General features: G+C 37.2%; 2 protein-coding genes across 5 annotated transcripts in view; one reads left to right on the top strand and one right to left on the bottom strand.

Annotated features, from left to right (window-relative positions):
* LRIG2 (leucine rich repeats and immunoglobulin like domains 2) overlaps window positions 1–27,090 on the bottom strand; it is a 64,005-nt gene that overhangs the window by 15,457 nt on the left and 21,458 nt on the right. For all 4 annotated transcript variants that reach the window (XM_027612402.2, XM_027612417.2, XM_027612410.2 and 1 more), the window contains exons 2-12: window positions 17,371–17,436; window positions 15,705–15,779; window positions 15,407–15,541; window positions 14,752–14,895; window positions 14,496–14,639; window positions 13,726–13,869; window positions 13,377–13,520; window positions 10,125–10,205; window positions 9,322–9,393; window positions 9,115–9,183; window positions 4,475–4,638 (exon numbers count right to left, since the gene is read on the bottom strand). In XM_027612402.2, the coding sequence (XP_027468203.1) occupies window positions 4,475–4,638; window positions 9,115–9,183; window positions 9,322–9,393; window positions 10,125–10,205; window positions 13,377–13,520; window positions 13,726–13,869; window positions 14,496–14,639; window positions 14,752–14,895; window positions 15,407–15,541; window positions 15,705–15,779; window positions 17,371–17,436 (1,238 nt within the window). The remainder of the gene's footprint in view (window positions 1–4,474; window positions 4,639–9,114; window positions 9,184–9,321; window positions 9,394–10,124; window positions 10,206–13,376; window positions 13,521–13,725; window positions 13,870–14,495; window positions 14,640–14,751; window positions 14,896–15,406; window positions 15,542–15,704; window positions 15,780–17,370; window positions 17,437–27,090) is intronic.
* On the top strand, window positions 18,582–20,113 carry LOC113914559 (40S ribosomal protein S27-like). Its single transcript, XM_035727411.1, has 2 exons — window positions 18,582–18,664; window positions 19,861–20,113. The coding sequence occupies exons 1-2, from the start codon at window positions 18,582–18,584 to the stop codon at window positions 20,111–20,113; spliced, it is 336 nt and encodes a 111-aa protein (XP_035583304.1).

Genomic DNA, 27,090 nt, shown 5'->3' with positions numbered 1-27,090 from the left:
GAAACTGGTACATTCATACATTGTTGGTGACAACATAAACAAGTGCTATCTTTCTGGAAAATGTACTACTTTTTAAGATCTATTTTAAAAAAATCATTTTTGATTCAGGAATCTTACTGGATATTTATTCTAAGGTTAACAACCTTCTAAAGGGAAAGGCCATTCATAAAGATGCCATTATACTGACATTGAAAATGATCACTGAAGAACCAGAGGAAAAAAACTGCTTATGATATATTAAGTCAAAGAATACAAAATTTAATCTACAATTACAAAATATAAAAATTTCAGAGAAGAACACAGGGAAATGGAAATAGATATGCTAGTTAGAAAGTATTCTGGTTTAATTTTTTTTTTAATTCTGTTAAGACAGTAAATGTGTACCATGCATCTTTTCTGACCGCAATGCTATGAAACTAGAAATCAACCACAAAAAAAATCTGGAAAAGAGCATAATATATGGAGGTTAAATAACATGCTATTAAACCACTAAATGGGTTGGGCTGCCTGGCTGGCTTGGTCGGTAGAGCATGTGGCTCTTGATCTCAGGGTTCTAAGTCCGAGCCCCATGTTAGGTGTAGACATTACTTAAAAACAAAATCTTTTTAAAGATTTATTTATTTGAGTATTTATTTGAGAGAAAGTGAGTGCATGTGGGGGAGGGGGGCGGGGGCAGGGCAGAGGGAGAGAGAGAGAATCTTTAAGCAGACTAAGCACAGAGCGCAGAGCCCAATGTGGAACTTGATTCCACGACTCTGAGATCATGATCTGAGCTGAAACCAAGAATCAGAAACCTAACCAACTGTGACATCCCGGTGTCCCCCAAAATAAAATCTTTTAAAAAATAAAACAATGAATGGGTCAACCAAGAAATCAAAGAAGAAATAAAAAGTTACATGAAAACAGTCTATTATCTTTGGGATACAACAAAAGTAGTTCTAAGAGGGAGGTTTACAGCAATACAGACTTACCTCAAGAAGCAAGAAAAATCTCAAACAACCTAACCTTACACCTAAAGGAGCGAGAAAAAGAAAACCCAAACCCAGCAAAAGTAAAGAAATTCTAAGAGCAGAAATAAATGACGTAGAAACTAAAAAAACAACAGAACGGATCGATGAAACCAGGAGCTGGTTCTTTGAAAAGATCAAGAAAATTGATAAACCTCTAGGCAAGATTCATTAAAAAAAAAAAAAAAGAGAGAGAGAGAAGGGACCCAAATAAATAAGATTACTAATGAAAGAAGAGAAATAACAACCAACACCACAGAAATACAAATAATTTTAACAGAATATTATGAAAATCTATATATCAACAAATTAGACAATTTATAAGAAATAAATTTCTAGAAAACCTACCAAAACTAAAGCAGGAAGAAATAAAAAATTTGAACAGACCAATTACCAGCAATGAAATTGAATCAATAATCAAAAAACTCTCAAAAAACAAAAGTCCAGGACCAGACGAATTCACAGGTGAATTCTACCAAAAATTTAAAGAAGAGTTAATACCCATTCTTCTCAAACTATTCCAAAGAATACAAGAGGAAGGAAAACTTCCAAATTCATTCCATGAAGCCAATTATCACCCTGATACCAAAACCAGATAAAGACACTACAAAAAAAGAGAACAGGCCAGTATCTTTTATGAATACAGATGCAAAAATCCTCAACAAAATATTAGCAAACTGAATCCAACAAAATATTTTAAAAAATCATACGCTGCAATCAACTGGGATTTACTCCTGGGATGCAAGGGTGGTTTAATATGCACAAAACAAGCAATGTGATGCATCACATCAATAAGAGAAAGGATAGCAACCATACGATCATTTCAACAGATGCACAAAAAGCATCTGACAAAATACAACATCGATTCATGATAAAAATCCTCTACAAAGTAGGTCTAGAGGGAACATATCTCAACATACTAAAGACCTTATATGAAAAACCCACAGCCAACATCATACTCACTGGTGAAAAACTGAGAGCTTGTCCCCTACGGTCAGGAACAAGACAAGGATGTCCATTCTCACCACTTTTATTCAACAGAGTGCTAGAAGTCCTAAGCCACAGCAACCACACAACATAAATAAAAAGCATCTGAATAGGTAAGGAAGAAGTAAAACTTCCAATATTTGCAGATGACATGATACTATATATAGAAAACCCTAAAGACTCCACCGAAGAAAACCCAACTAGAACTGATAAATGAATTCAATAAGGTTGCAAGACACAAAATCAATGTACAGGTATCTGTTGCATTTGTATACACTAATAATGAAGCAGCAGAAAGTGAAATGAAGAAAACAATCCCATTCACAATTAAACCAAAACCAATAAAATATCTAGGAATAAATTTAACCAAAGAGGTAAAAGACCTGTACTCTAAAACTATAAAATGATGATGAAAGAAGTTAAAGATGACGCAAAGAAATGGAAAGACATTCCACATTCATGGATTGGAAGAGCAAATATGGTTAAAATGTTTATACTACCCAAAGCAATCTACACATTTACTGCAATCCCTATATCAAAATACCAACAGCATTTTCACAGAACTAGAACAATCCTAAAATTTATATGGAACCACAAAAGACCTCGAGTAGTCAAAGCAATCTTGACACAGAAAAACAAAACTGAAGATATCACAATTCCGTGCAAGTTATACTACAAAGTGGTAGTAGTTAATATGGCATAAAGACAGACACACAGATCAACGGAATATAACAGAAAACCCAAAAATAAGCCCACAACTATATGGTCAATTAATCTTCAACAAAGGAGAAATGAATATAAAACAGGAAAAAGACTCTTCAACAAATGGTGCTGGGACTACTGGTCAGCTAGCTACATGTGAAAGAATGAAACTGGACCACTTTCTTACACCATCCACAAACATAAACTCAGAATGGATTAAAGACCTAAATGTGAGACCTGAAACCATAAAAATCCTAGAAGAGAACAGAGGCAGTAATTTCTCTGACATCAGCTGTAGCAACATTTTTCTAGGTATGTCTCCTGAGCAAGAGAAACAAAAGCAAAAATAAACTATTGGGACTACACCAATATAAAAAAATTCTGCACAGGGACGCGTGGGTGGCTCAGTCAGTTAAGCGTCTGCCTTTGGCTCAGGTCATGATCTCAGGGTCCTGGGATCAAGTCCCGCATCGGGTTCCTTGCTCCGTGGGGAACCTGCTTCGCCCTTTCCCCCTGCCTGCCGCTCCCCGCTTGTGCACACACTGTTCTCTAATAAATAAATAAAAATCTAACCAAAAAAAAAAAAAAAAATTCTGCACAGCATAGGAAACAACCAACAAAACTAAAAGGCAACCTACAGAATGGGGAGACAGAATTTCCAAATGACATATCCAATAAAGGGTTAATATCCAAAATATATAAAGAATTGATACAGCACAATACCCCAAAACAAATAATCCAATTTAAAAATGGGAAGGGGCGCCTAGGTAGCCCAGTCAGTTGAGCATCTGACTCTTGGTTTCCGCTCAAGTCATGATCTCAGGGTCGTGAGATCAAGCCCTGCACTGGGCTGCGCACTTAGCGCAGAGTCTGCTTGAGATTCTCTCTCCCTCTGCCCCTCCCACTCATGCACTCTCTAAATAAATAAATCTTTAAAAAAAAAAAAATAGGCAGAAGACATGAACAGACATTTCTCCAAAAAAGACAGATGGCCAACAGACACATGAAAAGATGCTCAACAGCACTCATCATCAGGGAAATGCAAATCATAACCATAACGAGATATCACCCCTACGTGTGTCAGAATGGCTAAAATAAAAAACATAAGAAACAAGTGTTGGCGAAGACGTGGAAAAAAGGAACCCTCCTGCACTGCTGTGGGAATGCAAACTGATGCAGCCACTGTGGAAAACAGTATGGAGGTTCCTAAAAAAAATCAAAAATAGAACTACCCTACAATCCAGGTACCAAAGTACCCAAAGAATACAAAAACAGGAACTGAAAGGGATACATGGACCCCTATGTTTATTACAGCATTATTTACAATAGTCAAATTATGGAAGTAGCCCAAGTGTCCATTTATAGATGAATGGATAAAGATGTGGTATATACATAAAATGGAGTATTATTCAGCCATAAAAAAAGAAAGAGATGTTACCATCTGCAATGACATGGATGGAGCTAGAGAGGAGTATAATGCTAAATGAAGTCAGTCAGACAGCAAAAGATAAGTATAAGATTTCACTGATATGTGGAATTTAAGAAACAAAACAAACAAGCAGAGGAAAAAAGAGAGAGAGAGAGAGAGAGACAAACCAAGAAATGACTCTTAGCCATAAAGAACAAACTGATGGTTACCAGGACGGAGGTGGGTGGGAAGAGGGGGTAAACAGGAGATGGGAGATTAAAGAGTACACTTATCATGATGAAAAAATAATAATAAAATGATTTTAAGAAGACAGTGTGTAGTATACAAAATTTTAGAACAAAATACAAACCACAGACAAAATCTTTCAGGTCCACATTCAGGATGCTCTGCCCTGCTAGCCATTCAGGGTGTGCACAGCTTACATTCACAGAACGCTGGAAGTTATTATCAACCAGCCACTGAAGCAACCACTTCAAATGGCAGTCACAGAGTAAACTGCTTGTGTTCAGAATCCTGCAGAAGCCAAGAAGAAAAGAAATACCCTTTACTTTTCATTCTGCTTCTTCACCATTAAAAGTCTGCTGCACACCCATGCATTTTTCTCTCCAAAAAATGTTCAACCTGAGTCAAACTACAAGACAAATTCAGACCGTCAGCCTCAATTCCTCAAATATTTCAGTGTCATCCAAAACATTAAGAAAAGGGGCAAAACAAGGGTAAGCGACCTATTTTAGATTAAAGGAGACTAAAGACTCATTACCAAATGCAGTGCATGATTCTTGATTGGAAAGAACATCTACAAAGAACATTTTTTGACATTGGGGATATCTGAGTATGAACTCCATGTCAGGTAATATTATTTTATCAATGTTAATTTAATTGAATGAGATAAAAGTGGTTATATGTAGGAAAACACCCTTGTTCTTGGGAAATACATGCTGAGATATTTAGGGGTAAAGTGTCATGAGGCCTGCAACTTACTATCAAATGGCTAAGCAAAGTAGTAGTGTATGTGGAGAGAAAAGAGAGAGAGAGAAAGAGATGGAGAAGGAGAGAGAGACGGGAGCAAGGGAGGGACAGAGCACAAATTTAGCAAAAAGTTAACAAGCAGTAAATCTAGGTAAAGGAAATATGGATGTTAACTGTACCTTCCTTTCAATTTTGAAGTTTAAAATTTTTCCCAGAAAAGTTTGGGGGAAAGCTTACCATATACATTGCAGCACAGAGACATGTTTGTTGTGGAGAAGATATTTTCCACAAGAATATTCCACAATAATTCCCTAAGAATTATTTTCAAATTATTCATTACAATTACAAAAACATTTCAGCCCTGTGGCAATGTGTACTGCTTAACTTAAACTAGGAACCAGTGAAATTTTATTTGTTGTCTACCGTAGGGCTGTAACATATACCGGAAAAATCAGATAGGTTTTCTCCTAATGACCCCATGAATGTCCCGTCCACCCGGAAGTAGTGAAAGCAAAGATTTTGAGAACATTGTAACTTGCTTTGTGTGCATCACCAAAATCCTCATTTAGTTTTTAAGTATCTAAGATCTGATTCCAAAGAAGTTTCAGTCTTCAATGGTATCTCAAAAGCCTTATTTGACTAAGGGTTATTTTAATTAATCAGGCCAAAAGTTACCTTTTGTATTTAAGAATTCTTAGGTTATATTCATTCATTGATAGACAAATATTTGAGTCTACTATATGCGAGGCACTGTTCCAGGCCGTGGGGATATAGGCCTCACAGAACTTACGTATTCATTAGAGCCAAGCAATAAACAAATAAAGGCAAAGTACAATGTCAGAAAGTGTTATCAAGAAAAACAAAGCTAAGCAAAGATACAGAGAGGGCAGCTACTAGTTTATATAAGTGGTCAGGGAAAGATTCTTTGAAGAGATGGCATTTGGGCAAAGAAGTGAGAGAACAAATCCCACAAAGACCTGAGGTAAGAGTGTCGCATACATAGGAAACTGTATGCAAAGGCCTTGAGGCAGACATGCCCAGTGTGCTTGAGGAAAAGTAAGGAGGCCACTGAGGCTACAGCACAGTGAGGGAGGGGACATGAGGGAGGGGACAGTGACAGGAATGAGGTCAGGGAGCTGGGCAGGGAAGACCAGGCCATGCAGGTACTTTACAAACTAAGAAGAGAACCTGAAGTATTTTCTCCGTGTGTGTGAAGGAAGCCATTGGAAGGTTAAGAATAGAGGAGTGATGTGGTCTGATTTATGCTTTCTGAGATATAAGCTGGACTCATGAGACCTGGACTTAATCTTAATTCTGCTAACTTACCTTAAGCAAAATACTTAATGTCTCCAAAATCTCAGTTTCTATTTCTGGAAAATGGGTTTGAGAATGCCTACCTCAAAAAAATTTTAAATAAAGCCTTTAGCACAGTGCCTGGACACAGATACCACTGAATTCACATTACTTCTCTTTACTTCTGTTTCTTTTGCATCTTTCTATCCTCTCATGCTAACCAATCTGCCCCCAAGGACCTCATAGAATACCCTGCATTCTCTCGAAAAGTGTGTGGACAGATATACACCAAAATATTAATAGTGGTTGTCTCTGAGTAGTGGGGATCTGGGGACTTGCTCTCCTTCTTGCTTTAACTATATATTTTCTAATGTTTCTACCATGATTATTTAAGTTTAATGCAAAATATTTTTTAATTTACATACGACTTTCCCATCTCCCCCCAATATTTATGAAAAGCACTGTGAAGGATACCAGAAAGCATAAGGATATATTTTAATAAATCTTGATGTAATAACAGTATTATAAATATGACTTCGATTTAAAGTAAACCAAAAGCAGTCAAAATTTCTCAGTAAAAAAGATGTGTTAGAGTTTCCTCCATTAGCAGTGTGTTCAAACCAATTCTCAAATTACCAAATGACTGAACCCTGAAACTACACTATTTGCTTTCACCTACTACCTAAATTACATTTTACACTTAGCTCTTCTAATAAGCGTTAAAACTTTATTGGCGGCCCTCAGATTATCATGGGCAAAAAAAGAGTAATACTGATATGCACTAAGTTGTGCCCTTAAAAGTTAAACTGAGGGTTGCTGGAGGGGAGGGGGATGGGGTAGCTGGGTGCTGAGCATTAAGGAGGGCATGTAATGTAATGAGCACTAGGTATTATATAAGATTGATGAATCACTAACCTCAACCTCTGAAACCAATAATACATTATTTTATGTTAATTAGTTGAATTTAAATTTTAAAAAGTTAAGCCTAGGAGAAATAATTCAAAATATCTTAACCAAAAAAAAAGAGCCACTTTTTTGCCACACTTTTCTGCCACAAAGTCTGGCAGAAAATAACTGATTCCCATTAACATTTTTATTAATATTAAGTTACTCAACTTTCACTATGTGCCAGCCTCTGTGCTGAGCATCTTCTCAAAACCTTCCAAAGTTTCCTAATGTATTTAGAGGAAAAAAAAAATCCAAAGTCCTCCTGACTCATTAGGTCCGAGGTGGTCTGGTTCCTGCTTAACTCTCTGACCTCACCTCCTAACCTCTCTTCCTCTTGCTCTCTGCCAGCCACACTGATGTCTTCGCTGTTCTTCAAGCCTAAGAAGCAAGCTCCTACCTCAGGGCCTTTTCACTTGTTTTCTGTGCCTGGAATGCTCTTCACCCAGTATTCAATGCTTTGCCACTAGGGTCCAGACTCAAATGCTATTATCTTCAAAAAAAAAAAAAAAAAAAGCCTTCCCTCACTACTTTATCCAAAATAGCAATCCCAGTCACTCTCCATACCTGTGACCCACCTTTATTTTCCTCCAGAATTCTTATTACCTGATGAGATATTATATCTCTACTGATTTATTCTTTGACTTCATTACTAGAATTTATTGTAATATGCTATGAGGATAAAGATTTTGTCTTGTTCACTACTGTGTTTTTAGCATCTAGGACAGTACCTTACATAGCAGAGGATAATAAATATTTTTTGAATAAACAAATTATCTAATTTTATCTTCACATAACTCTGAAGGAGGTACAACTTCCATTTTGAGAAGGGAAACTGAGTCTTAGACTAAATTTTCCCAATGTCACATAGCTGTAAAGAATGGAGCAGAAATTTGAAATCTAGGCAGTTTGAACTCACACACTTCCAGTGCATCTCAAACTACTTGTGATGAAGGACCAGTTTTATAATTTCCAATCTGTTGTAGATTAATACTTTTATAAAATTCAACAGAAGTGTCACAGTAATGTCAAATTGTTCTAAAAGTTTCTAAATGCTTACTATGAATTCCTGTCCTTATCTCGTCATGAACCAGTTCTGGTCCACAGTCTGTCCTTTGAGTGGCTTTTAAGCAAGGCGAGATCAATTGTTTTAGTCCACTGATTCTTAACACTGGTTCAATATTCAAATCACCAGAGTATAAAATTAATACCAATGCCCAACTAACCACCCCTCCCCCTGGGAAATCTCTAAAACAATAACAGCAATTTTTTTTAAAAATCATGAATATGTGTTTTTCTATTACAACTATTTAACAGTGTTTGACCATTTTAGTAATTTGAAAAAACAGATTAGAGACATTCCCTCTGATGATACTGAAACTGCTAAATTATCTCCAACAAATTACCTAATACCTTAACTGTAATCCATCCTAAGGTTTCCACCTAAGGAGCCCAGGAACACATTTTTCCAATGATCCAAAAACAAACAGGGGGGAAAAAGGAACAGAATATACTTAAAGCACAAGGAGCCATGCTAAGGTCTCTTTAACTACAAGCACAGGCAAAACAGAGGGTCTTGGTGCCACAAACTCTAGGCTTTTCAATCTTGGGTTATTTTAAAATTATATCCAGCCGCTAAAATAACTGAATATTAACATTTCTTTTTTTTCCTGCCTATATTGTGTGTTTTTGGAAACACATGGGTCACATTCATCACACTTTAAGCACAAGCATGGATAATGATCTAATGACTGGTGACAAAAAAAAACTTAAATTACGTACAGTTCTTTCAAGCGAGTCTGAGAAAAAGCATTTTCTTGGATAGACATTATAGCATTGTTGTTCAAATCGCTGAAATGAAGAGAAATGAAACATTACTGGTCACCATTTCTACAATTAAATTATATAAACACTTTAAATGGTCATGAGAACCTCTGCTAATAGCAAAGATTATTTATATACTGAACAAAATGGATGCAAAATACTTACAGATGCTCAAGGGATTCAAGACCAATGAATGCTTTCTTTGTAATTGACTTAATTTGATTTCCTTGTAAGATTCTGAAATACAAACAGACCTTTCTAATAAAGCTCTCCACTAAGCAAAATTTAATTCATTAAATCAAACATTTACCTATAAAAAGTGAAAATACGTTTAACATGGATTTTTTAAGAAAGCTGTGAACCTTTATTACCAACCAATGCAAAGCACAGAATGAAGGCCTCTATTAAGAGGCTGGAGCGCAACAAGGTGAGAACACAAGGTGTGAACAGTCATGCAGACCCGTGATGCACTGCTAGATTTCATATGAGAAACTGGATTAGAGTCCCAATCTCTCCCTTCTTAGCAAAAGATCAGGTCAAAGAAATTCACACAAGTGTGAAGCTTTGGAGAAATTCTCAGGTGAGAAGATCTAACATCTTACTTGAGAGAATTCCTCTCTTTCTAGATAAATTGTCCATAAATCTCATATGATTAAAAATACTGGTTCAACTCTGGTTTCTCAGTGCATTTCTTTTACGTGAACAGAAATTCTAGTCCTATGAATAACCTCTTTGAGTACCCATAGGAAAGCCCTTTCAATAGAAAGTGTCCCACCACTAAATAAATAAAAAAAAATTTAAAGCCACTGATAAACAAAAAACTTAATAAACAAAAAGCTTCCTCCTTTAGTGGGTGAGTCAAAAGGGTGACTTTCCAGCCATAGCAAAAAGACATAATCCAATCACATTTACAACTGGTTCTTGAAAATACACCTATATAGGCATACAAAAATATTATAAATACATACAATTTAGTGAGACTTGTAAGTCCAGTAAAAGCTTCACTAGCATCTTCTATGGCCCATGAAATTCCATTGTTTCTTAAGTTTCTACAAAAATGTCAGAGAAAGACAGGTTATATTAGTTAAAATGACCATGATAGCACAGGATATCATCCTGGTATGGCAATGCTAATTTTCATCCTTATTTTAACAGTTATTTCTGAAGATGATTCGATTCTTCTTTTTAAAGAATATCTGTAATAAGCAAGTAAGAACTGATTCTCATAAGCAAAGGATTAAGCTGGCCTTGATAAATAAATTAAGCAACCTGCTAAGAGTATTAATCTTCCTACCTAATAGCCCCTAATTTTGTTAGCGTATTAAAAATTATAGTCATGGTCCTGCAAAAAGCAGGATTTCAAGACACAAGGGATATGGCTTACAAATGTGATTTTATACTAATGGGATTTCTGGGTGACCCACGCCTTCCCATGGGCCCTTAAACCTAAAATGGCTAACAAAGAATAATGTCAGTATAAAGCTTCACAGTTTGACAGCAATTAAACACACCCTCCTGGGGAGCAAGACCATACACCCATGCACTAGAGTGATCATTCTGTTATTTTTAAAAGGCAAAGTATGGATTTTTTAAAATCCACTGCTGCATTCTCAGAGGAAATGCAATTGCACCACACAATGTCCTGGTGGAAGAAGTATCAGTTATAGGTATTTAATCACTTTTGCTTCCTTAAGTCATCTCATAATAAAACACAAAGCTCTTTTCTTTTTTTTTTTAAGATTTTATTTATTTATTTATTTGACAGAGAGAGACACAGCGAGAGAGGGAACACAAGCAGAGGGAGTAGGAGAGGGAGAAGCAGGCTTCTCGCCAAGCAGGGAGCTGGACGTGGGACTCGATCCCAGGACCCTGGGATCATGACCTGAGCCGAAGGCAGACGCTTAACGACTGAGCCACCCAGGCACCCAAAGCTCTTTTCTTTATTAATAATTTTTTTGGTTATGTAACAGTAAGGAGATAAGAGATCACTCTTCCCCTTTACCTGTATCTTTACTTGAAGTGAAGGCTAACAGGTTCATTTCATTTTACTAAGGAATAAACATTGAAACAACATTCCAAGACTTTTCCCCCTCCTCTAGAGTATAGCATAAAGAGAACTCACTGACCAACAGGAGTTAAGAAGTATATACTCTAGCAGGAGTATTGGCCTAAAGCCAGAATTTTTCAGCTCTTATCCTAATTCTGCCTTAACCATCTCTGTGGCATTAGACCATCATTAATTTCTGCAATTACTTTCCTAAACTTTAATACTAAAAGTAATAATCTGTGGTATACTGAAAGAAACTGCTTGCCATTCTTTGAATTGCCAAAAGGCTGCAGCTGCATCTGATATAAATTCCTGGGTTTGAACTGTTCTAGGTTTCTAGTAATGTAGAAAAAAGAAAAAAAAATCACTTTTAATTTTTCAAGGCCAAATCTGAGGGAAGACTACCTAAGTTAAAAAAAAAAAAAAAAATCAAACTTGTGCAGGTATACATACCTTCACAAAATTATCATGCTTTCTTTCTCACTGATGGCTAGGTCCCAAAGTTGGGAGCCTGCCTCTTTTCTGAGACCATTTATCAACTCCGAGCCTGATGACCAAAAAGTCCCCTATTCAGGACCCTTAAGAATCTACGAATTCTACTACCTAGCCCTTCTCTCTTATTCTGCTCTGTTTGAAATCACTATATTTCATTAAAATACTTCTTCATTCAATTATGTTTCATGACAAGGGTAAAACATCCAACTTACAGAACCCCAGAATTTTAGAGTTGATATTGCCTGTAGCAACCATTTACTCCTATGTCCATCCTCTGCTGGGGGAAGACACAAGCAAAATGACACCCAGGGAAGGTTAAGTGATTCTGTTCATCTGGCAGTACGGTAAGTAGCACATGAGCCTTGGCGTCAAACAGACCTACTTCTCGCTCAAACATTTACAAGCTGTGTGACTTTATCCTGAATGTGCCCGATTTTGTCTGATCTCTGAAACTTAAACAGGGTCAGGCCTGGTTAGTACTTGGATGAAAGACCAGCTGGGAATACAAGTTGTTTAACTTTATTTTTTTATTTTTTTTTTTAAGATTTTATTTATTTGACAGAGAGAGACAGTGAGAGCAGGAACACAAGCAGGGGGAGTGGGAGAGGGAGAAGCAGGCTTCCCGCTGAGCAGGGAGCCCGATGTGGGACTCGATCCCAGGACCCTGGGATCATGACCTAAGCCGAAGGCAGATGCTTAACGACTGAGCCACCCAGGCGCCCCAAGTTGTGTAACTTTAAACAATCATTTTAATCTCTCTGAACCTCAGCCTCCTGATATGGAGAAGAGCAATAATATCCTAGTATTCTCAAAGCACCTAGCACACATCAGATCGTTGATAAACATAAGTTTTTTCTGTTCAAGTCATGCAGCAAATTAGCAACAATGAACAGCGCTCCTGTCAGAGCTGCTCCCACTACACATCCTGTATCCTGCTGAATGGTAAGTAGCAGTTTTCTGATAGTAGTTCAAGGTCAGAGGAACAAGAAAATGTGCATTCTTGACTAGCAACTGTGTTTTATTCCACAGTAACTGGCACAATAAGAGATGCTTTGTTTATTTGATTAAATTCAGAATTAAAGTACAAACTGAACTGGCTAAAGATATAAGATTTATGTGCAGGGATAGAGACAAATAAGACTGTCTTGCCACGGGCGCCTGGGTGGCTCAGTTGGTTAAGCGACTGCCTTCGGCTCAGGTCATGATCCTGGAGTCCTGGGATCGAGTCCCACCATCGGGCTCCCTGCTCAGCAGGGAGTCTGCTTCTCCCTCTGACCCTCGTCCCTCTCATGCTATCTCTCATTCTCTCTCTCTCAAATAAATAAAAATCTTAAAAAAAAAAAAAAGACTGTCTTGCCCCAAAGTATAAGACAGAAGAACTGCAAATATTAACATAAACATAAATGTGTAGATTGATTAGCTGTTTTAATTTGCTTTACTATTTTTTTTAAAGATTGTATTTATTTATTTGAAAGAGAGAGAGAGCACGAGCAAGGGGAGGGGTAGAGGGACAAGCAGACTCCCCGCTGAGCGGGGGGCCCAATGCAGGGCTCGATCCCAGGACCCTGAGATCATGAGCAGAGCCGAGGTTAGACGCTTAACCAACTGAGCACTCAGGCGCCCCTATTTACTTTACTGTGTTTAAAAAATCAGCAAAATAAAGGACAGATGTACTTACAGTGTCTGGAGATTGGAAAGAAACCTAAATACACCATCAGCAATGTGAGTGACTCTGTTGTCCCCTAAATTCAGTCTCTCCAGTAAGCTCAGACCCACAAAGGCAGATTCATCCAGGCGGGTCAACTGGTTATAGGACAAATCACTAAAAACAGGAAACATGAAAGGTAAGGAATTCATTGTATTTTAATTCAACTTTCCTATTCTCATTCTATTTACATTTTAAATTTAGAGTTTTCAACAAACTTCTAATAAAGAGGGATGTTAGATCTCATTATTGGCTATGAGAGTGATTTATTCCAACCTACTCTCGTCTCCCAGCCGCCACTGAAATGCCAGCCAACACTCACAGTTCAGATAGTCTTTGGCAGAACTCCCATGCATCAGGGCTGATTCTTTCAACAGCGTTCTGGCTCACAGACAGCTGCTGTAACATTCGCAAGCCATACAACCACCCCTTGTTCACTTCTGTAAGGTTATTATGCTCCAGTTCTCTGCAGAATGAGAGAAAGAAAGGAGAAACAAGGCATTGCACCGAGAAGATTCCAAAACTCTTCATGAGGTCTTGCTCAGAGAGGCATATACTTTCACTCAGTACAAGTGAGCCAACAAATTCTATCCAGTAAGTATTTATATTATACTCAAAATTTATTGCTAGAAGGTAGTAAGACTGTCTAAAACATCAGATCTATAAAATTAACACACTAAGAAGTTTGATGTACCTGTTTGAGGTAAATCCTGCTAATTTTCATCAGCTCCAAACATTAAGAAGATATAAGTTTTTTAGACAGAATGTTTTGTTTTGTTTTTTAAGTAGGCTCCATGCCCAGCGTGAGGCCCAACATAGGGCTTGAACTCACGACCCTGAGATCAAGAGTCAGATGATTAACTGAGCCACCCAGGTGCCCCTACACAAAATGTTTGTAAGAATGATGAGAAAAATACCAGTTTGATAACAAATCTTCAAGAGCTTTGTATACACTTATTTCACATCAGAGAAGGGAGAAAGAACTAATGTACTTGCATATAATTAAATCAACTACCCTAGCCATTTGGCACTAACAAGTCCCAGGCAAAACCCATTTCCTAACAATATTCTATTCTAGTTCATAGTACTTACAATTCTTCCATGTTATCCAAGCCAAAAAAAGCTCCATCCTTAAGTTTGCTAATACCATTCCGCTGCATCTTCAAAGATCTTAAGGAGTCAAGCCCTTGGAATGTCAGACCTTCCACCACTTTAATCCTATTTCTTTTAAGTTCCCTTTAACAAAAGTAGTTTTCCAGTCAGGTATTTGCCGATTTGCTCTAATAATAATTAAAATAATTTAAAAGAAAAAACAATCTTCTTAAATTCCATCTATTTAGTTACTCACAAGAACTGGAGGTGAGGTAGCTTGAAAATCTTGGGTGGAATCATGCTGATTCTGTTCCTGTTTAACTTTACCACTAGTAAGGAACTGGATAAATTATCAAAGCAACCAGCCTCCAAGATGGTTATCCTATTATTACTCAAATTTCTAAAATGAACAAGATAACAAAAAAATTTAGTGAAACAAAACATTCTACCACCTGACAGCTACCCCAAAGGCTATGAGTGAGCCCAGCTCTACCACTTAGCAATTATATCCAACTTTACAAATCATTAAACTGCTCTGTTTCTTCGACTACAAAATAAGGATAATACCTACTTCATTTAGGTTCAAACAGTTAAGTATGAATATGCTTTGTAAAACACTAGCACACATGCTGATTATCATTATATAGGATAAGCTATTGTTTACCAAACCAATCCCGTTTACCTTTTACAAAACTGTTAGTAAAACACACCCAGAATTAAACCTCAAAAATTACCCTGGATACTTAATATTTTCTGACAACAGGAGAGAAAAAACAACCCAAAAAACTGACCTCAGATTTGTTTCTCATAAGCATATCAAAATCACAATAAATAACAGAGATTTCTGGGAAGATAAGTATCAATAAATAATAAACATGCACTTTAAAATAAATCTAGTTTAAACTACTTACAGGTATTTAAGCTGCATTCGAGGAAATGAAGAGGTCTTGATTTCTGATATTGTATTTGAACTGAGATCTAAATTCTCGAGGGCAGGGTAAAACTGAAATGCTTCTGCGTTTATTTCTGGGATTATATTATGGACTCTATAAAAAAAAAAGATTGTAATGAAGCTACTGCCAGAGACCCACCCCAGGCCATGAGGATGTTAAATAATCAGGATCAACAATAAGGGTACCAAAAACAAAAATTTAAATTTAAAAACTGTACTATTCATAATTTAAAAGATATGAAATCTGCTTTACTTACAATGAGAGTAGAGTAATATTAAAGGTTGGTTCTCCAAAATAAGGGATTTCTGTTAGTTCATTATAATTCATTTTCCTAGGCAAAGGGGAAAAACAGATTTCAAAGTTTAGAGGGGGAAATGTTGCCTCTTGAGTTCTGGTTTCTGGCTAATAATTATTCTTTAGGATAGGTGCCAAATTTGAAAAAGGCAGATGACTCAGAATGAATTAGACTAAATGCATTATACTGAGAAATAAAAGATTTTAATAAGAAATGTTTTTTCATGATGTAGATCTATGACTGATATCACTATTTTCACATCAAGTATTTTTAATCTCAGCAACGTTCTTGAATAGTTTACTTTTCTGACAGCTAATTTCAGTCCTTCTTAAAGAAGAAATAATTAACCTATCCATCTCCTTATACATTTATAGTAAATAAGATAAAAAATTATAAATTAAGCAAATTTTTAAAATACACACACACACACACACACACACATTTTTTAAGTTATTCAAAGTTAGAGAGGGTTGCTTGAATCCACAGATGAATCTGCGTGAGAGATGGAGCCTATGATTAATTTTACAGATGACATGACATGTCACCCTCTGATCCTAGCAGCTCTTTAAACATAATGTCTCCAATGTTTTAGTAGCAAATCTAATATAATCACATTTCATTAACCTGGTTTTCAATCACTAAACAACCTCAATAACCTAAGACTACAGAAACCAGAAGTAGAAGGCCTCCCAGAAACCAGCCAAAGTTACAAAGTCCAGGTCATAAAGCTCACGCATTTCCCACTTTCTTCAGTGTCTATTCTCTTAGCCAAATAAGCTTGTCAATAGTTTATTCAGTGCACAGCAGATCAAAACCAGTCAATTTGGAGCAGAGACAGAGGGAATTCACGGACAATGAGAGCATGAAGAAGTTACCCCTGTCAGCAAGAAGTTAAAAAGAAAAATAAATCTGAAGGTTCTGACATTTTAGTGTACAGGCAAACAGGCCTCAATAGTTGTGCCTCTGGAAACATCACAACGCAGTAACTGATACTAATAGTATTTTAGAAAATTCCCTCCAAAAAATACATAATAATACATCTCAGTATTAAAGGAAAAACTTCAGTGAAGTGGAAAACTGAACTATATTAACCACCACATTACAGACAATACAAAAAACACTGTATTTCACGTAAATCTTATTTTGTTTTTTAAGTGGGCTCCAAGCTGCGGATAGATAATGAAGCTACCTGAGATCAAGAGTCAGACACTTAACCACCCAGGTACCCCCACGTTACTCTGCTTTAGACGTGATGCTTGTATCTTAGACAAGTCAAGACATAAAAAAATTTACACAACAGAGAATCTCACTGGCTGAAACTGGCAAAAAACAAGCAAAATTATTTACTCTGAAAAGGGGGTAAAAAATCTTACTTTTGATCCCAAGAAAGTAGACAGAATAATATTTCTACACAGTTTGCAACTAATCACCAACCTAATGGTGCAATGCCCGGGGAGTCTGTAATAGTAGCAAAGCCAAAGACAACAGTTTAGGTTTTTAAAAAAGTGTCTTTTAAATTTTTTCCGTCAATTTTTTTTGACAGCATTTCTGGATTAAACATCCTCAAATTCATAATTCATCAAATCCACCTCTAAGAGTTTAATTTAAACAAATAAAAATAACTTACACTTCTTGTAATGTTTGAGATTCCAAGCTGATGTTCCAGTTAGACAACCGATTATGACTCAGATCCCTAATGGAGGACAAAAGATCATTCTTAATTTAGTGTTGGAAAAGAGACTTAAAAAAAAACTAAACTAAAACATAATCTAAAAGCCCTATCAAATGTGAATTTGAATAGTACACACAAAAAGAAGAAATGTTTACAAAGCACGAATACCTAGATTTTAAAATAGCTATTTTATTTTTTCTTCATTTTTATGAGGTTGTTTTTTTTTTTAAACTAGGGAATATATTCACGTGGTTCAATAATCAAAAAGTATAAAAGGAAATAAAGTTTAAATCTCCCATCCTGTCATACAATTTCCCTTCCCAAAAGCAACAAGTGAAAATACACCATTTCTTGTGCAGCCTGCCAGATATTTTATGCATGCACCAGGAAATTTTTACAAAAATGGTAGAATAATTTACACACTAATTTGCCCTTAGTCTTTTCACTTAATAATACAACTGGGTAGATCATTTCACAGCAACACTAAAGAGTTCTTTCATCCCTTTTAGTGATTATCTTATACTTTTATTGTAATGGACTATACTGTATATATTTTTGAAAAAATACACTTTTTAAAGTAACATACTGCATAATATATTGTATTATGTAATACTGTAATGTACTGCATTATACTTTAGCAGTAGATAAAAGAAGATCGATTTCACAAGTCAAGATAGTGAGCTTCTATATTAGAACTGAGGTTGACCATATCCTCGAAAGAGATACGGTCTTCCTAAAAAAAGCAATCTAGCTTTGGGGAAGAAAAAAATCCATCTCCAAATTATGTTAATGATGATGATTGGTGGTCAGGCACTCCCCTATGCACTTTATACATATTAACTGCCTAAATCCACACACTACCTTATGACGCAAATACTTTTACAGTCCTCACTTGCCTAAGACAGAAACAGGCAGAGAGATTAATAATTTGTCAATCCAAGGTCATACAGCTAATAAGTAAGGAAGCCATAAACTTGAAATTCCATCTCACTTCTAGCAAGTAGTTTGTTAGATATAGCAGAGATTTCACTGAAATTAGTCATGGGTCTAAATATTTAAATAGGCTTTAAAAATTCACCTTGATGCTTCCTGGCACCTTTACAAGGCCAAAGTGGAATCCAGCCCACACAAGCTGTCTGCCCAAGAGACGTATTACACGTTACAATATGGCTAGCAATAGGGGCACAGCAGAGAAACATAACGATCACTCTCTCTCCCTGCGCCACAAGCAGCTGACAGATGCACGCAGGTCTGAGTGATGTGTCTATCAGAGCAGAACAGTTTGCTCTCAGCCAGATTCATGTCTGTCCATCTGTAAAACTTAGCCACTTTCATTTAGCTTAGTTTACACCATAAGATAACTAAAGGCAGATGAAACCATCCCTTTTCCACAACAGTTCTAACACCTTTATTCTAAGACACCTGGCACCAGGTATCAGCTCAAGAAAACTCATGACTAGGGAGGAGGTATGCACTGGGAAATTTTAGAGATAAAAATAGGAATTTGCTCCACATAAAAACCTTATATTCAGATGCTTTCATCCAACTCACACTTGCTGCTAAACAACAATGGATTTTATACAAGTGAAAAGAGACTTATTGTGGCATTTCAACTAAAGAAGAAATGCAGCTCTTGTAATTTAAGTTCAACAGTCCACATTCTGCTCCAAGGTGGCTGGTCTGGCAACTATCATCTGTGTAGCAGGCTAGCGTAGTATGATTTAATTCCATTGCTGATGCTTCCTAAAATTTCATTTTTTCCCTTTTACAGATTAAGAGCTTTCATTTTAATCATAACAGTGCTTCTAATGCCCTCCCAAACCCTAATCTCTCTGACAATGTAACTCTTGACCATAATCATCTACAGTTCTCTCATGGATGTCAATGACCAGCTAATCACTTTTAAAGAAAACTATTATTAAAGAAATCTAAAACAATCAAGTTAGCCTAACTTACACATGGTATAACCTACTTTGTATTAAGTATCAGTGAAAACTGTCCACTGTCTCTACTGGGGGAAAGGGTAAGATTTTCTCTATCTCTTTGAAGAACCTCTAAAGGTTTTGTTTTGCTTTTTTTAAAGATTTTTATTTATTTATTTGACAGAGAGAGACACAGCGAGAGAGGGAACACAAGCAGGGTGAGTGGGAGAGGGAGAAGCCGGCTCTCCGCTGAGCAGAGAGCCTGATACGAGGCTTGATCCCAGGACCTTGGAACCATGACCTGAGCCGAAGGCAGACGCTTAACGACTGAGCCACCCAGGCGACCCTCTAAAGGCTTTTTGACAGAACCCAAAGGGTACTGGAAAGACTTTGGAGCCTCTCTACAGGATAATGCTGTCTTAAGAATATATGCCTCCAGTGCTGCAAGCCCAATCGCGTGCTGCTCGCTAGGGGTGTTGCCTCAGAGATCAGACTGGCTCGGCTCGATAAAGGATTAACACAGGCTTTTGGCTAGAGATTTACTATACCTGTCCTTGGAAAAGAAAAAACATAAAAAGAAACAGCCAGTTCAAAGCCCACATTCCTATTTTATGGATGTAAAATGTCCACATTGTTACAAGATCACCCCGGTTTTCAGCCATGCTCAGATGGTGGTTACTTGTGTAGTAGGCTGTTCAACAGTGTTGTGCCAGCCAACAGGAGGAAAGGTCAGACTCACAGAAGGGTGTTCTTCATTTAGAAGAAAGCAACACTAATGATCCACACAACCTCCTGAATTTGTACCATATCGCAGAAAGCCTCATCAGTTCAGTAATTCCAGTTAATCTACCAAAATAATGTAATTATGTTTAATTTTGTAAGGTACACAATGGTGATCTCCTATTTTGGTCTGTTTTTTTTTTTAGATTTTATTTATTTGACAGAGAGAGATACAGTGAGAGAGGGAACACAAGCAGGGGGAATAGGAGAGGAAGCAGCAGTCCTCCCGCGAAGCAGGGAGCGCGATGCAGGGCTTGATCCCAGGACCCTGGGATCATGACCTGAGCCGAAGGCAGACGCTTAACAACTGAGCTACCCAGGCACCCCTGGTCTCAGTTTTTCAATAAAGTTTTGATTATGGACAAAAAAAAATAAGAATATATGCCTCAGAGGTCAGAACCCCATAATGAGGCTCTCTGGACCCTTCTGTGACAAATCCACATTAGGTGGCATTTTAAAACACTAACAGTGAACTAAAATACACTCCCAAAGTAGCACCATCGTAGAAAGCAACTACGGTAGTTCCCACACTCCCCCTTATCCAGTTTGGCTTTCTATGGTTTCAATTGCTCAGTCAACCATGCTCTGGAAGCAGATGATCCTCACACTAGGTCACAATGCCTACATCATTCACTTTACTTCATCTCATCACATGGCCATTTGATCATTTCACATCATCACATCATCACAAGAAAAGAAGGGTGAGTACAGTAAGGTGTTTTGAGAGAGAGACCACTTTCATATAACTATTACCATATATGGTTATAATTGTTTATTATTGCTGTTAATGTCTTATATGGTGTCTAATTTATAAATTAAACTTTATCATAGGTATGTATAAGAAAAAACATAGTATATATAGGGTTCAATGCTATCTACAGTTTCAGGCATCCACTGGGAGTCTCAGAATATATCTCTTGTGAATATGGGGGAAGGGAGACTACTATAGTATAAATCTTTATAGCTGTTTGAGTTATCAAAATATCAGGTATCTAAAATTATATGGATTGATCTGATCATCAGGTAGTCATGCAATAAACATTTACTGAACCATGTGCCAGGCCCTATGCTAAGTACTAGGGTTACAAATTGTCAATTTTAGTAACCTTTTTGTCTTTTTGCCATTTTTTTCTTTTTTTTAATTTTTTTATTGTTATGTTAATCACCATATATTACATCATTAGTTTTTGATGTAGTGTTCCATGATTCATTGTTTGTGCATAACACCCAGTGCTCCACGCAGAATGTGCCCTCTTTAATACCCATCACCAGGCTAACCCATCCCCCTACCCTCCTCCCCTCTAGAACCCCCAGTTTGTTTTTCAGAGTCCATTGTCTCTCATGGTTCATCTCCCCGTCTGACTTACTCCCCTTCATTCTTCCCCTCCTGCTATCTTCTTTTTCTTTTTTCTCAACATATGTTGCATTATTTGTTTCAGAAGTACAGATCTGTGATTCAACAGTCTTGCACAATTCACAGTGCTCACCATAGCACATACCCTCCCCAATGTCTATCACTCAGCCACCCCATCCCTCCCACCCCCACCACTCCAGCAACACTCAGTTTGTTTCCTGAGATTAAGAATTCCTCCTATCAGTGAGGTCATATGATACATGTCTTTCTCTGACTGACTTATTTCACTCAGCATAACACCCTCCAGTTCCATCCACATTTTTGTCTTTTTGAAAAGCAGTATTTAAGTACTCAGGTAGAGTCACTGGAAAACTAAAGATAGATTCAACATTGACTTAACCATTCCCCCTCTTCCCTAGAAATGTATGCATTCTTTTATACCTAAATTTCCCTCTGGAATTTAATCATGACATGTGCATATGGGAGTGCACAGACACACCCTTGCTTTCCATAACCATGCCCTTCCCATTTCTTTTTTAAGTACTTCAAGGGGCGCCTGGGTGGCTCAGTCGGTTAAGCGTCTGCCTTCAGGCTCGGGGTGTGATCTAGAGGTCCTGGGATCAAGCCCCTCGTCAGGCTCCCTGCTCAGTGGGGAGCCTGCTTCTCCCTCTCCAACTGCTGCTCCCCCTGCTTGTGGTCTCTCATGTGTGCTCTAATAAATAAAATCTTTAAAAAATAAAAAGTAAAGGGTGCCTAGGGGGCTTAGTTGGTTAAGCGAATGCCTTCAGCTCAGGTCATGATCCTGGAGTCCCGGGATTGAGTCCCGCATCAGGCTCCCTGCGCTCAGCAGGGAGTCTGCTTCTCCCTCTAACCCTCCCCCCTTCTCGTGCTCTCTCACTCTCTAATAAATAAAATCTTTAAAAAATAAAAATAAAAAATAAAAAATAAAAAAATAATAAAGTACTTCAAAAAGGCTGAAGAAGACTAAGACTGGAAGACTTTGACTATCAGATGTAAAACTCTTAGACTGGGGCGCCTGGGTGGCTCAGTCGTTAAGCATCTGCCTTCGGCTCAGGTCATGATCCCAAGGTGCTGGGATCGAGCCCCACATCAGGCTCCCTGCTCTGCGGGAAGCCTGCTTCTCCCTCTCCCACTCCCCCTGCTTGTGTTCCCTCTCTCGCTGTGTCTCTCTGTCAAATAAATAAAATCTTTTAAAAATAAATAAAACTCTTAGATTAAGAATTTGGATACTTAAAGTCTCTCACCATTCCTCCCAGTGGCAAATCATTAATTCCATTTAATTTGCATAAGCTAATGCTGGTTTGTCAGGTTTTGGGTTTGTTTTTTTTTTAAGCAAAAGTCCTGAAAATGGAGAACCGTCTTTCAAATATTTTCAACTTGAATATCCCTAAAATGTACTTAAGAACTTGAAGTAATCTAATGCTTGATAAACAAAACCTAAAAGAGTCTAGCTTTGTAACAGTCAATAATCCTTCCTTTATTTTTAAACACCACTAATATCTGAATATTTATGGACATGATGCTTGGAGAGTAAAGATCTCAGAGAAGGTCTTATCTCAATGTTATAAACTCAGCTCCCACGCATGCTAATTTACAGGGATGTAGCTGTAATAAGTATTGAATTATTAAAGTTCTTGATATCATGTGGACTCAGAGGTGCCATTAATATAGTCATTTAGTACCATCAGGGTGTAAATAATTTATAGAATGTACAGAGCAATCACAACACTCTGAGGAGGGGAATCAAGGTCTGCAAGCTAATTGCAAAAAAGTCCTACAGCAACACAGATACAGAGGTTTTCTTTTGCCCAGTCACGTGTATACACTTTTGAGTCATCACCAATCTTTTTCATTTTTGAGAATCTGCAGCACTAGTAGACTATGCTGTGAACTTCAACAATAACAATACTTCAGTGAAAAGGGCCCTTCACAAAAGTTAAAAGTTAAGAACATATATCCAACAGTTTAGGTATGTCAATGCTTTACATATTTATCCAGCATAATTTGTCCGTTTGTTTTTTTTTTTTTTTAGAGAGAGAGCTCGGGGATGGCGGGGAGGACAGAGGGAGAGAGAGAGAATCTCCAGCATTGAGCCTGGCGAGAGGCTCGATCCCACAATCGAGATGACCTGAGCCAAAATCAAGAGTTGGCCGGTTAACCGACTGAGCCACCCAGGAACCCAAGACAGGGATTCCTGTTCACAAAACAAAGGTCAGGGGCACCTGGGTGGTTCCTGGAAGCATTTGTTTTTTGGCTGAATGAGAGATGGCTAGAGATATTGGGTAAATTATCTTTAGGATAAACGAGATTTTATTATAGCATGAAGCATATGATTCCAAATTAAATTTTCTCTCAATTTGCTCTATTTATTTGTAATACACTGTACAACACTTTTTATATGAACCCAAAAAGTTGGAGGTGGTAGGGAGATGGCAGCTTTCATTTCAAGAATTAGAGGCAGGTTTTATTTTCTTCCATGATATTTTCACTGGGTTCTTAATGACTGAAAATATTGCTTCACTGGAAGGAATACAATGACAAAACAGGAAATAGGAATCCTACAGTTACATTTTTTTAATTTAAATTCAATTAGCCAACATATAGTACATCATTAGTTTCTGATGTAGTGTTCAATGGACAGTTAAATTTAAGAATAGTTTCCATGTGGCCAGTCTGAGGCCTTGGGCAAAGCATTCAACCTCTCTAATCTTCTAACATTAAATAAGAACACTGTACCGATCTCACTCAACTGCTCAGGAAATTAAAAGAATATATATCAAATGCTTAGCATACAAATGAGTATGTATATAATAACTTATTACTGGATTGAAATACAATGATGGTCAAGCACTGTCACTTTTTCTGAGTATTTATCTATTATATATGCAGACACAATCCATTTCCCAAGGTAAAACCTTAATTAATTGGAACTACTCCCCTACATTAACTTAAAAGTAGTAAACTAAATATTGCTTATGAATTCCAATTTTATGAGAAAGATTCCAAAAACAAGGCAATCCACCAAACATTTGGTCAAGTTATTAAAGTACATACCTATATCACAAGATTTGATGTTTTATAATTACCCAGTGATACCTCTACGGATCTATTCTATATACGGCCACATAATTATGAAGAGGTATCTACCAGGAATTTACTGGAATAGCAAAATCATAAAATAAAATCTAAATGTTTATTAAAATGGGATCACTTAAATACCTTATTAAAGTTCCATACAGGGGCTCCTGGGTGGCTCAGTCGGTTAAGCGACTGCCTTCGGCTCAGGTCATGATCCTGGAGTCCCGGGATCGAGTCCCACATCGGGCTCCCTGCTTGGCAGGGAGTCTGCTTCTCCCTCTGACCCTCTTCCCTCTCGTGCTCTCTATCTCTCATTCTCTCTCTTAAATAAATAAATAAAATCTTTAAAAAAAAAAAATAATAATAAAGTTCCATACAATAGAAATCTCTGCAGCCAGTAAAAAATAACACATTTTTTAAAGATTTTATTTATTTGAGATAAATAAAGCGGCTAGGAGCAGAGGGAAAGGGAGAAGCAGACTCCCCACTGAGCAGGGAGCCCGATGCGATGCGGGGCTCGATCCTGGGACTCCAGGATCATGACCCGAGCTGAAGGCAGTCGCTCAACTGACTGAGCCACCCAGGCGCCCCAAGAATAACACATTTATTTACAGATGGCACACAGTACGGCTTCGTGTATGTGCAGGCACATGTGCATTTCAAAGAAAAAAAAAGATGTGTGTAGAACTTCAAGAAGTATACCCAAGAAACGGTTAACAGTGGGTTTTCCTTAGGTGGAACAAAGGAACTGTTATTTTTCCACTTTATATGCTCCTGTACTGTTTTAATAGTCTACCATGGGAAAATATTGTCTAAATATAAAAATAAACTCACATATAAAATCTATCTACAACTAAGAATGTGACTAGAAAAAATTTTAATTCAATTACTTTTCTAAGAGATTAGAATTCTTCCTACAGAATGTTTTCAGAATGCCCTATGTTGACCAAATCAACTTAATTATGAACTGGACAAAAAAAAAAAAAAGTAACTAGATGGTTCTCTTATATTCCTAATCAGTAATATACCTCAGAAAGATAGTGGAAAATGCAAATGTACTAGACTGTTTTTGGACTGATTTATGAAACAGTAAACTCCATTTCAGAACCTAGTGTCTGGCCTTCAAATTCCAAACCAGTGAACAGAGTTTAAGTTTTAGCAAGCAGTACAAAATCATGGCATACTAATAAAATAATAATTCAGCAATACCAGAACAAATGCTGTTGCTTATACATGAAAATATACAGAAAGCTATGCATTTTCCATCATCATTAGTAAGCATTTTCTGCATATCAACTGGGTTCACGTCTTTGTATCAGACTATTTATATTTTATTTAAGTCAATAAAAAGATTTTTAGGAGTGAATGGATATTAAAGCAAGTTATCTTATCACCTACATTATTGGTAGAAAAGGACGGTCTAATCAAAGCCAAGCACTAGTTGGATTTCTCATTATTAATGTAAACCATCATTCCTTAATATCTGCATAGTTTAACTTGGCACAAAGTCTAATATCTCTTCAAATAACCATACTTATGCTCAGGGTTGGTTATGCTTTTCCTGAAGCAATCTGCCAAGATTCTGATTATATAAGCCAGGTGTAAGAGTGATTTTGAAAATAGATATGTAAAAAATAAAAATGTGTAAGAGGAACCCATAGTTTTGTTACAAATTTATTTATACCACACTTCACTAATGTTGCACTATTTATGATTTAACTTTAAAACTGCTAATCACCACTAATTATTCTGACAGTTATTCCTGCAGTTAAGTTTGTTACAAATAACACAATTTCTTCTGTGGGGAAAAGCTGGGGAAGGACAAGGAAAGAAGAAAGGTAAAGAATACACACATTTAAAAAAAAAAAGGGTTTATAGCAAAGTAAAGGTTGCATCAACTATTCTGTTCCTCTGGTTTTTGTCCCAAACATGAAATTAATAATTTAGATAGGATGTAGTTACTTAAACTGCTTTTATTTTTTATTTGCATCAGCTGAACATCTTAATATTTTTGATGACTGGAATATTACAGAATAAACAAGTCGAGTCACTTTGACATCGAAAAGAGAATACTGCGTAAGAATTCAAATATTTTTCAAAAATATTTTTGGGGCACCTGGGTGGCTCAGTTGGTTAAGCGACTGCCCTCAGCTCAGATCATGATCCACAATTCCCGCATCGGGCTCCCTGCTCTGGAGGGAGTCTGCTTCTCCCTCTGACCCTCCCCCGCTCATGCTCTCTCTCATTCTCTCTCTCAAATAAATAAAATCTCTAAAAAATATATACACATATTTTTGCTAAACTGTTAATATGATGTGTTTTCTCTACTGTCAAATGCCCATATTCCATTAGGACTGAAGGGCCTTTAAAAAATAAAATATACCAGGGGTGCCTGGGTGGCTCAGTTGGTTAAGCGACTGCCTTCAGCTCAGGTCATGATCCTGCAGTCCCGGGATCAAGTCCCACATCGGGCTCCCTGCTCAGCAGGTGGTCTGCTTCTCCCTCTGACCCTCCCCCTTC

Source organism: Zalophus californianus, chromosome 4, assembly GCF_009762305.2.
Source record: "Zalophus californianus isolate mZalCal1 chromosome 4, mZalCal1.pri.v2, whole genome shotgun sequence".
Taxonomy (NCBI): Eukaryota; Metazoa; Chordata; class Mammalia; order Carnivora; family Otariidae; genus Zalophus; species Zalophus californianus.
This window is presented reverse-complemented; position numbering and strand designations above follow the sequence as displayed.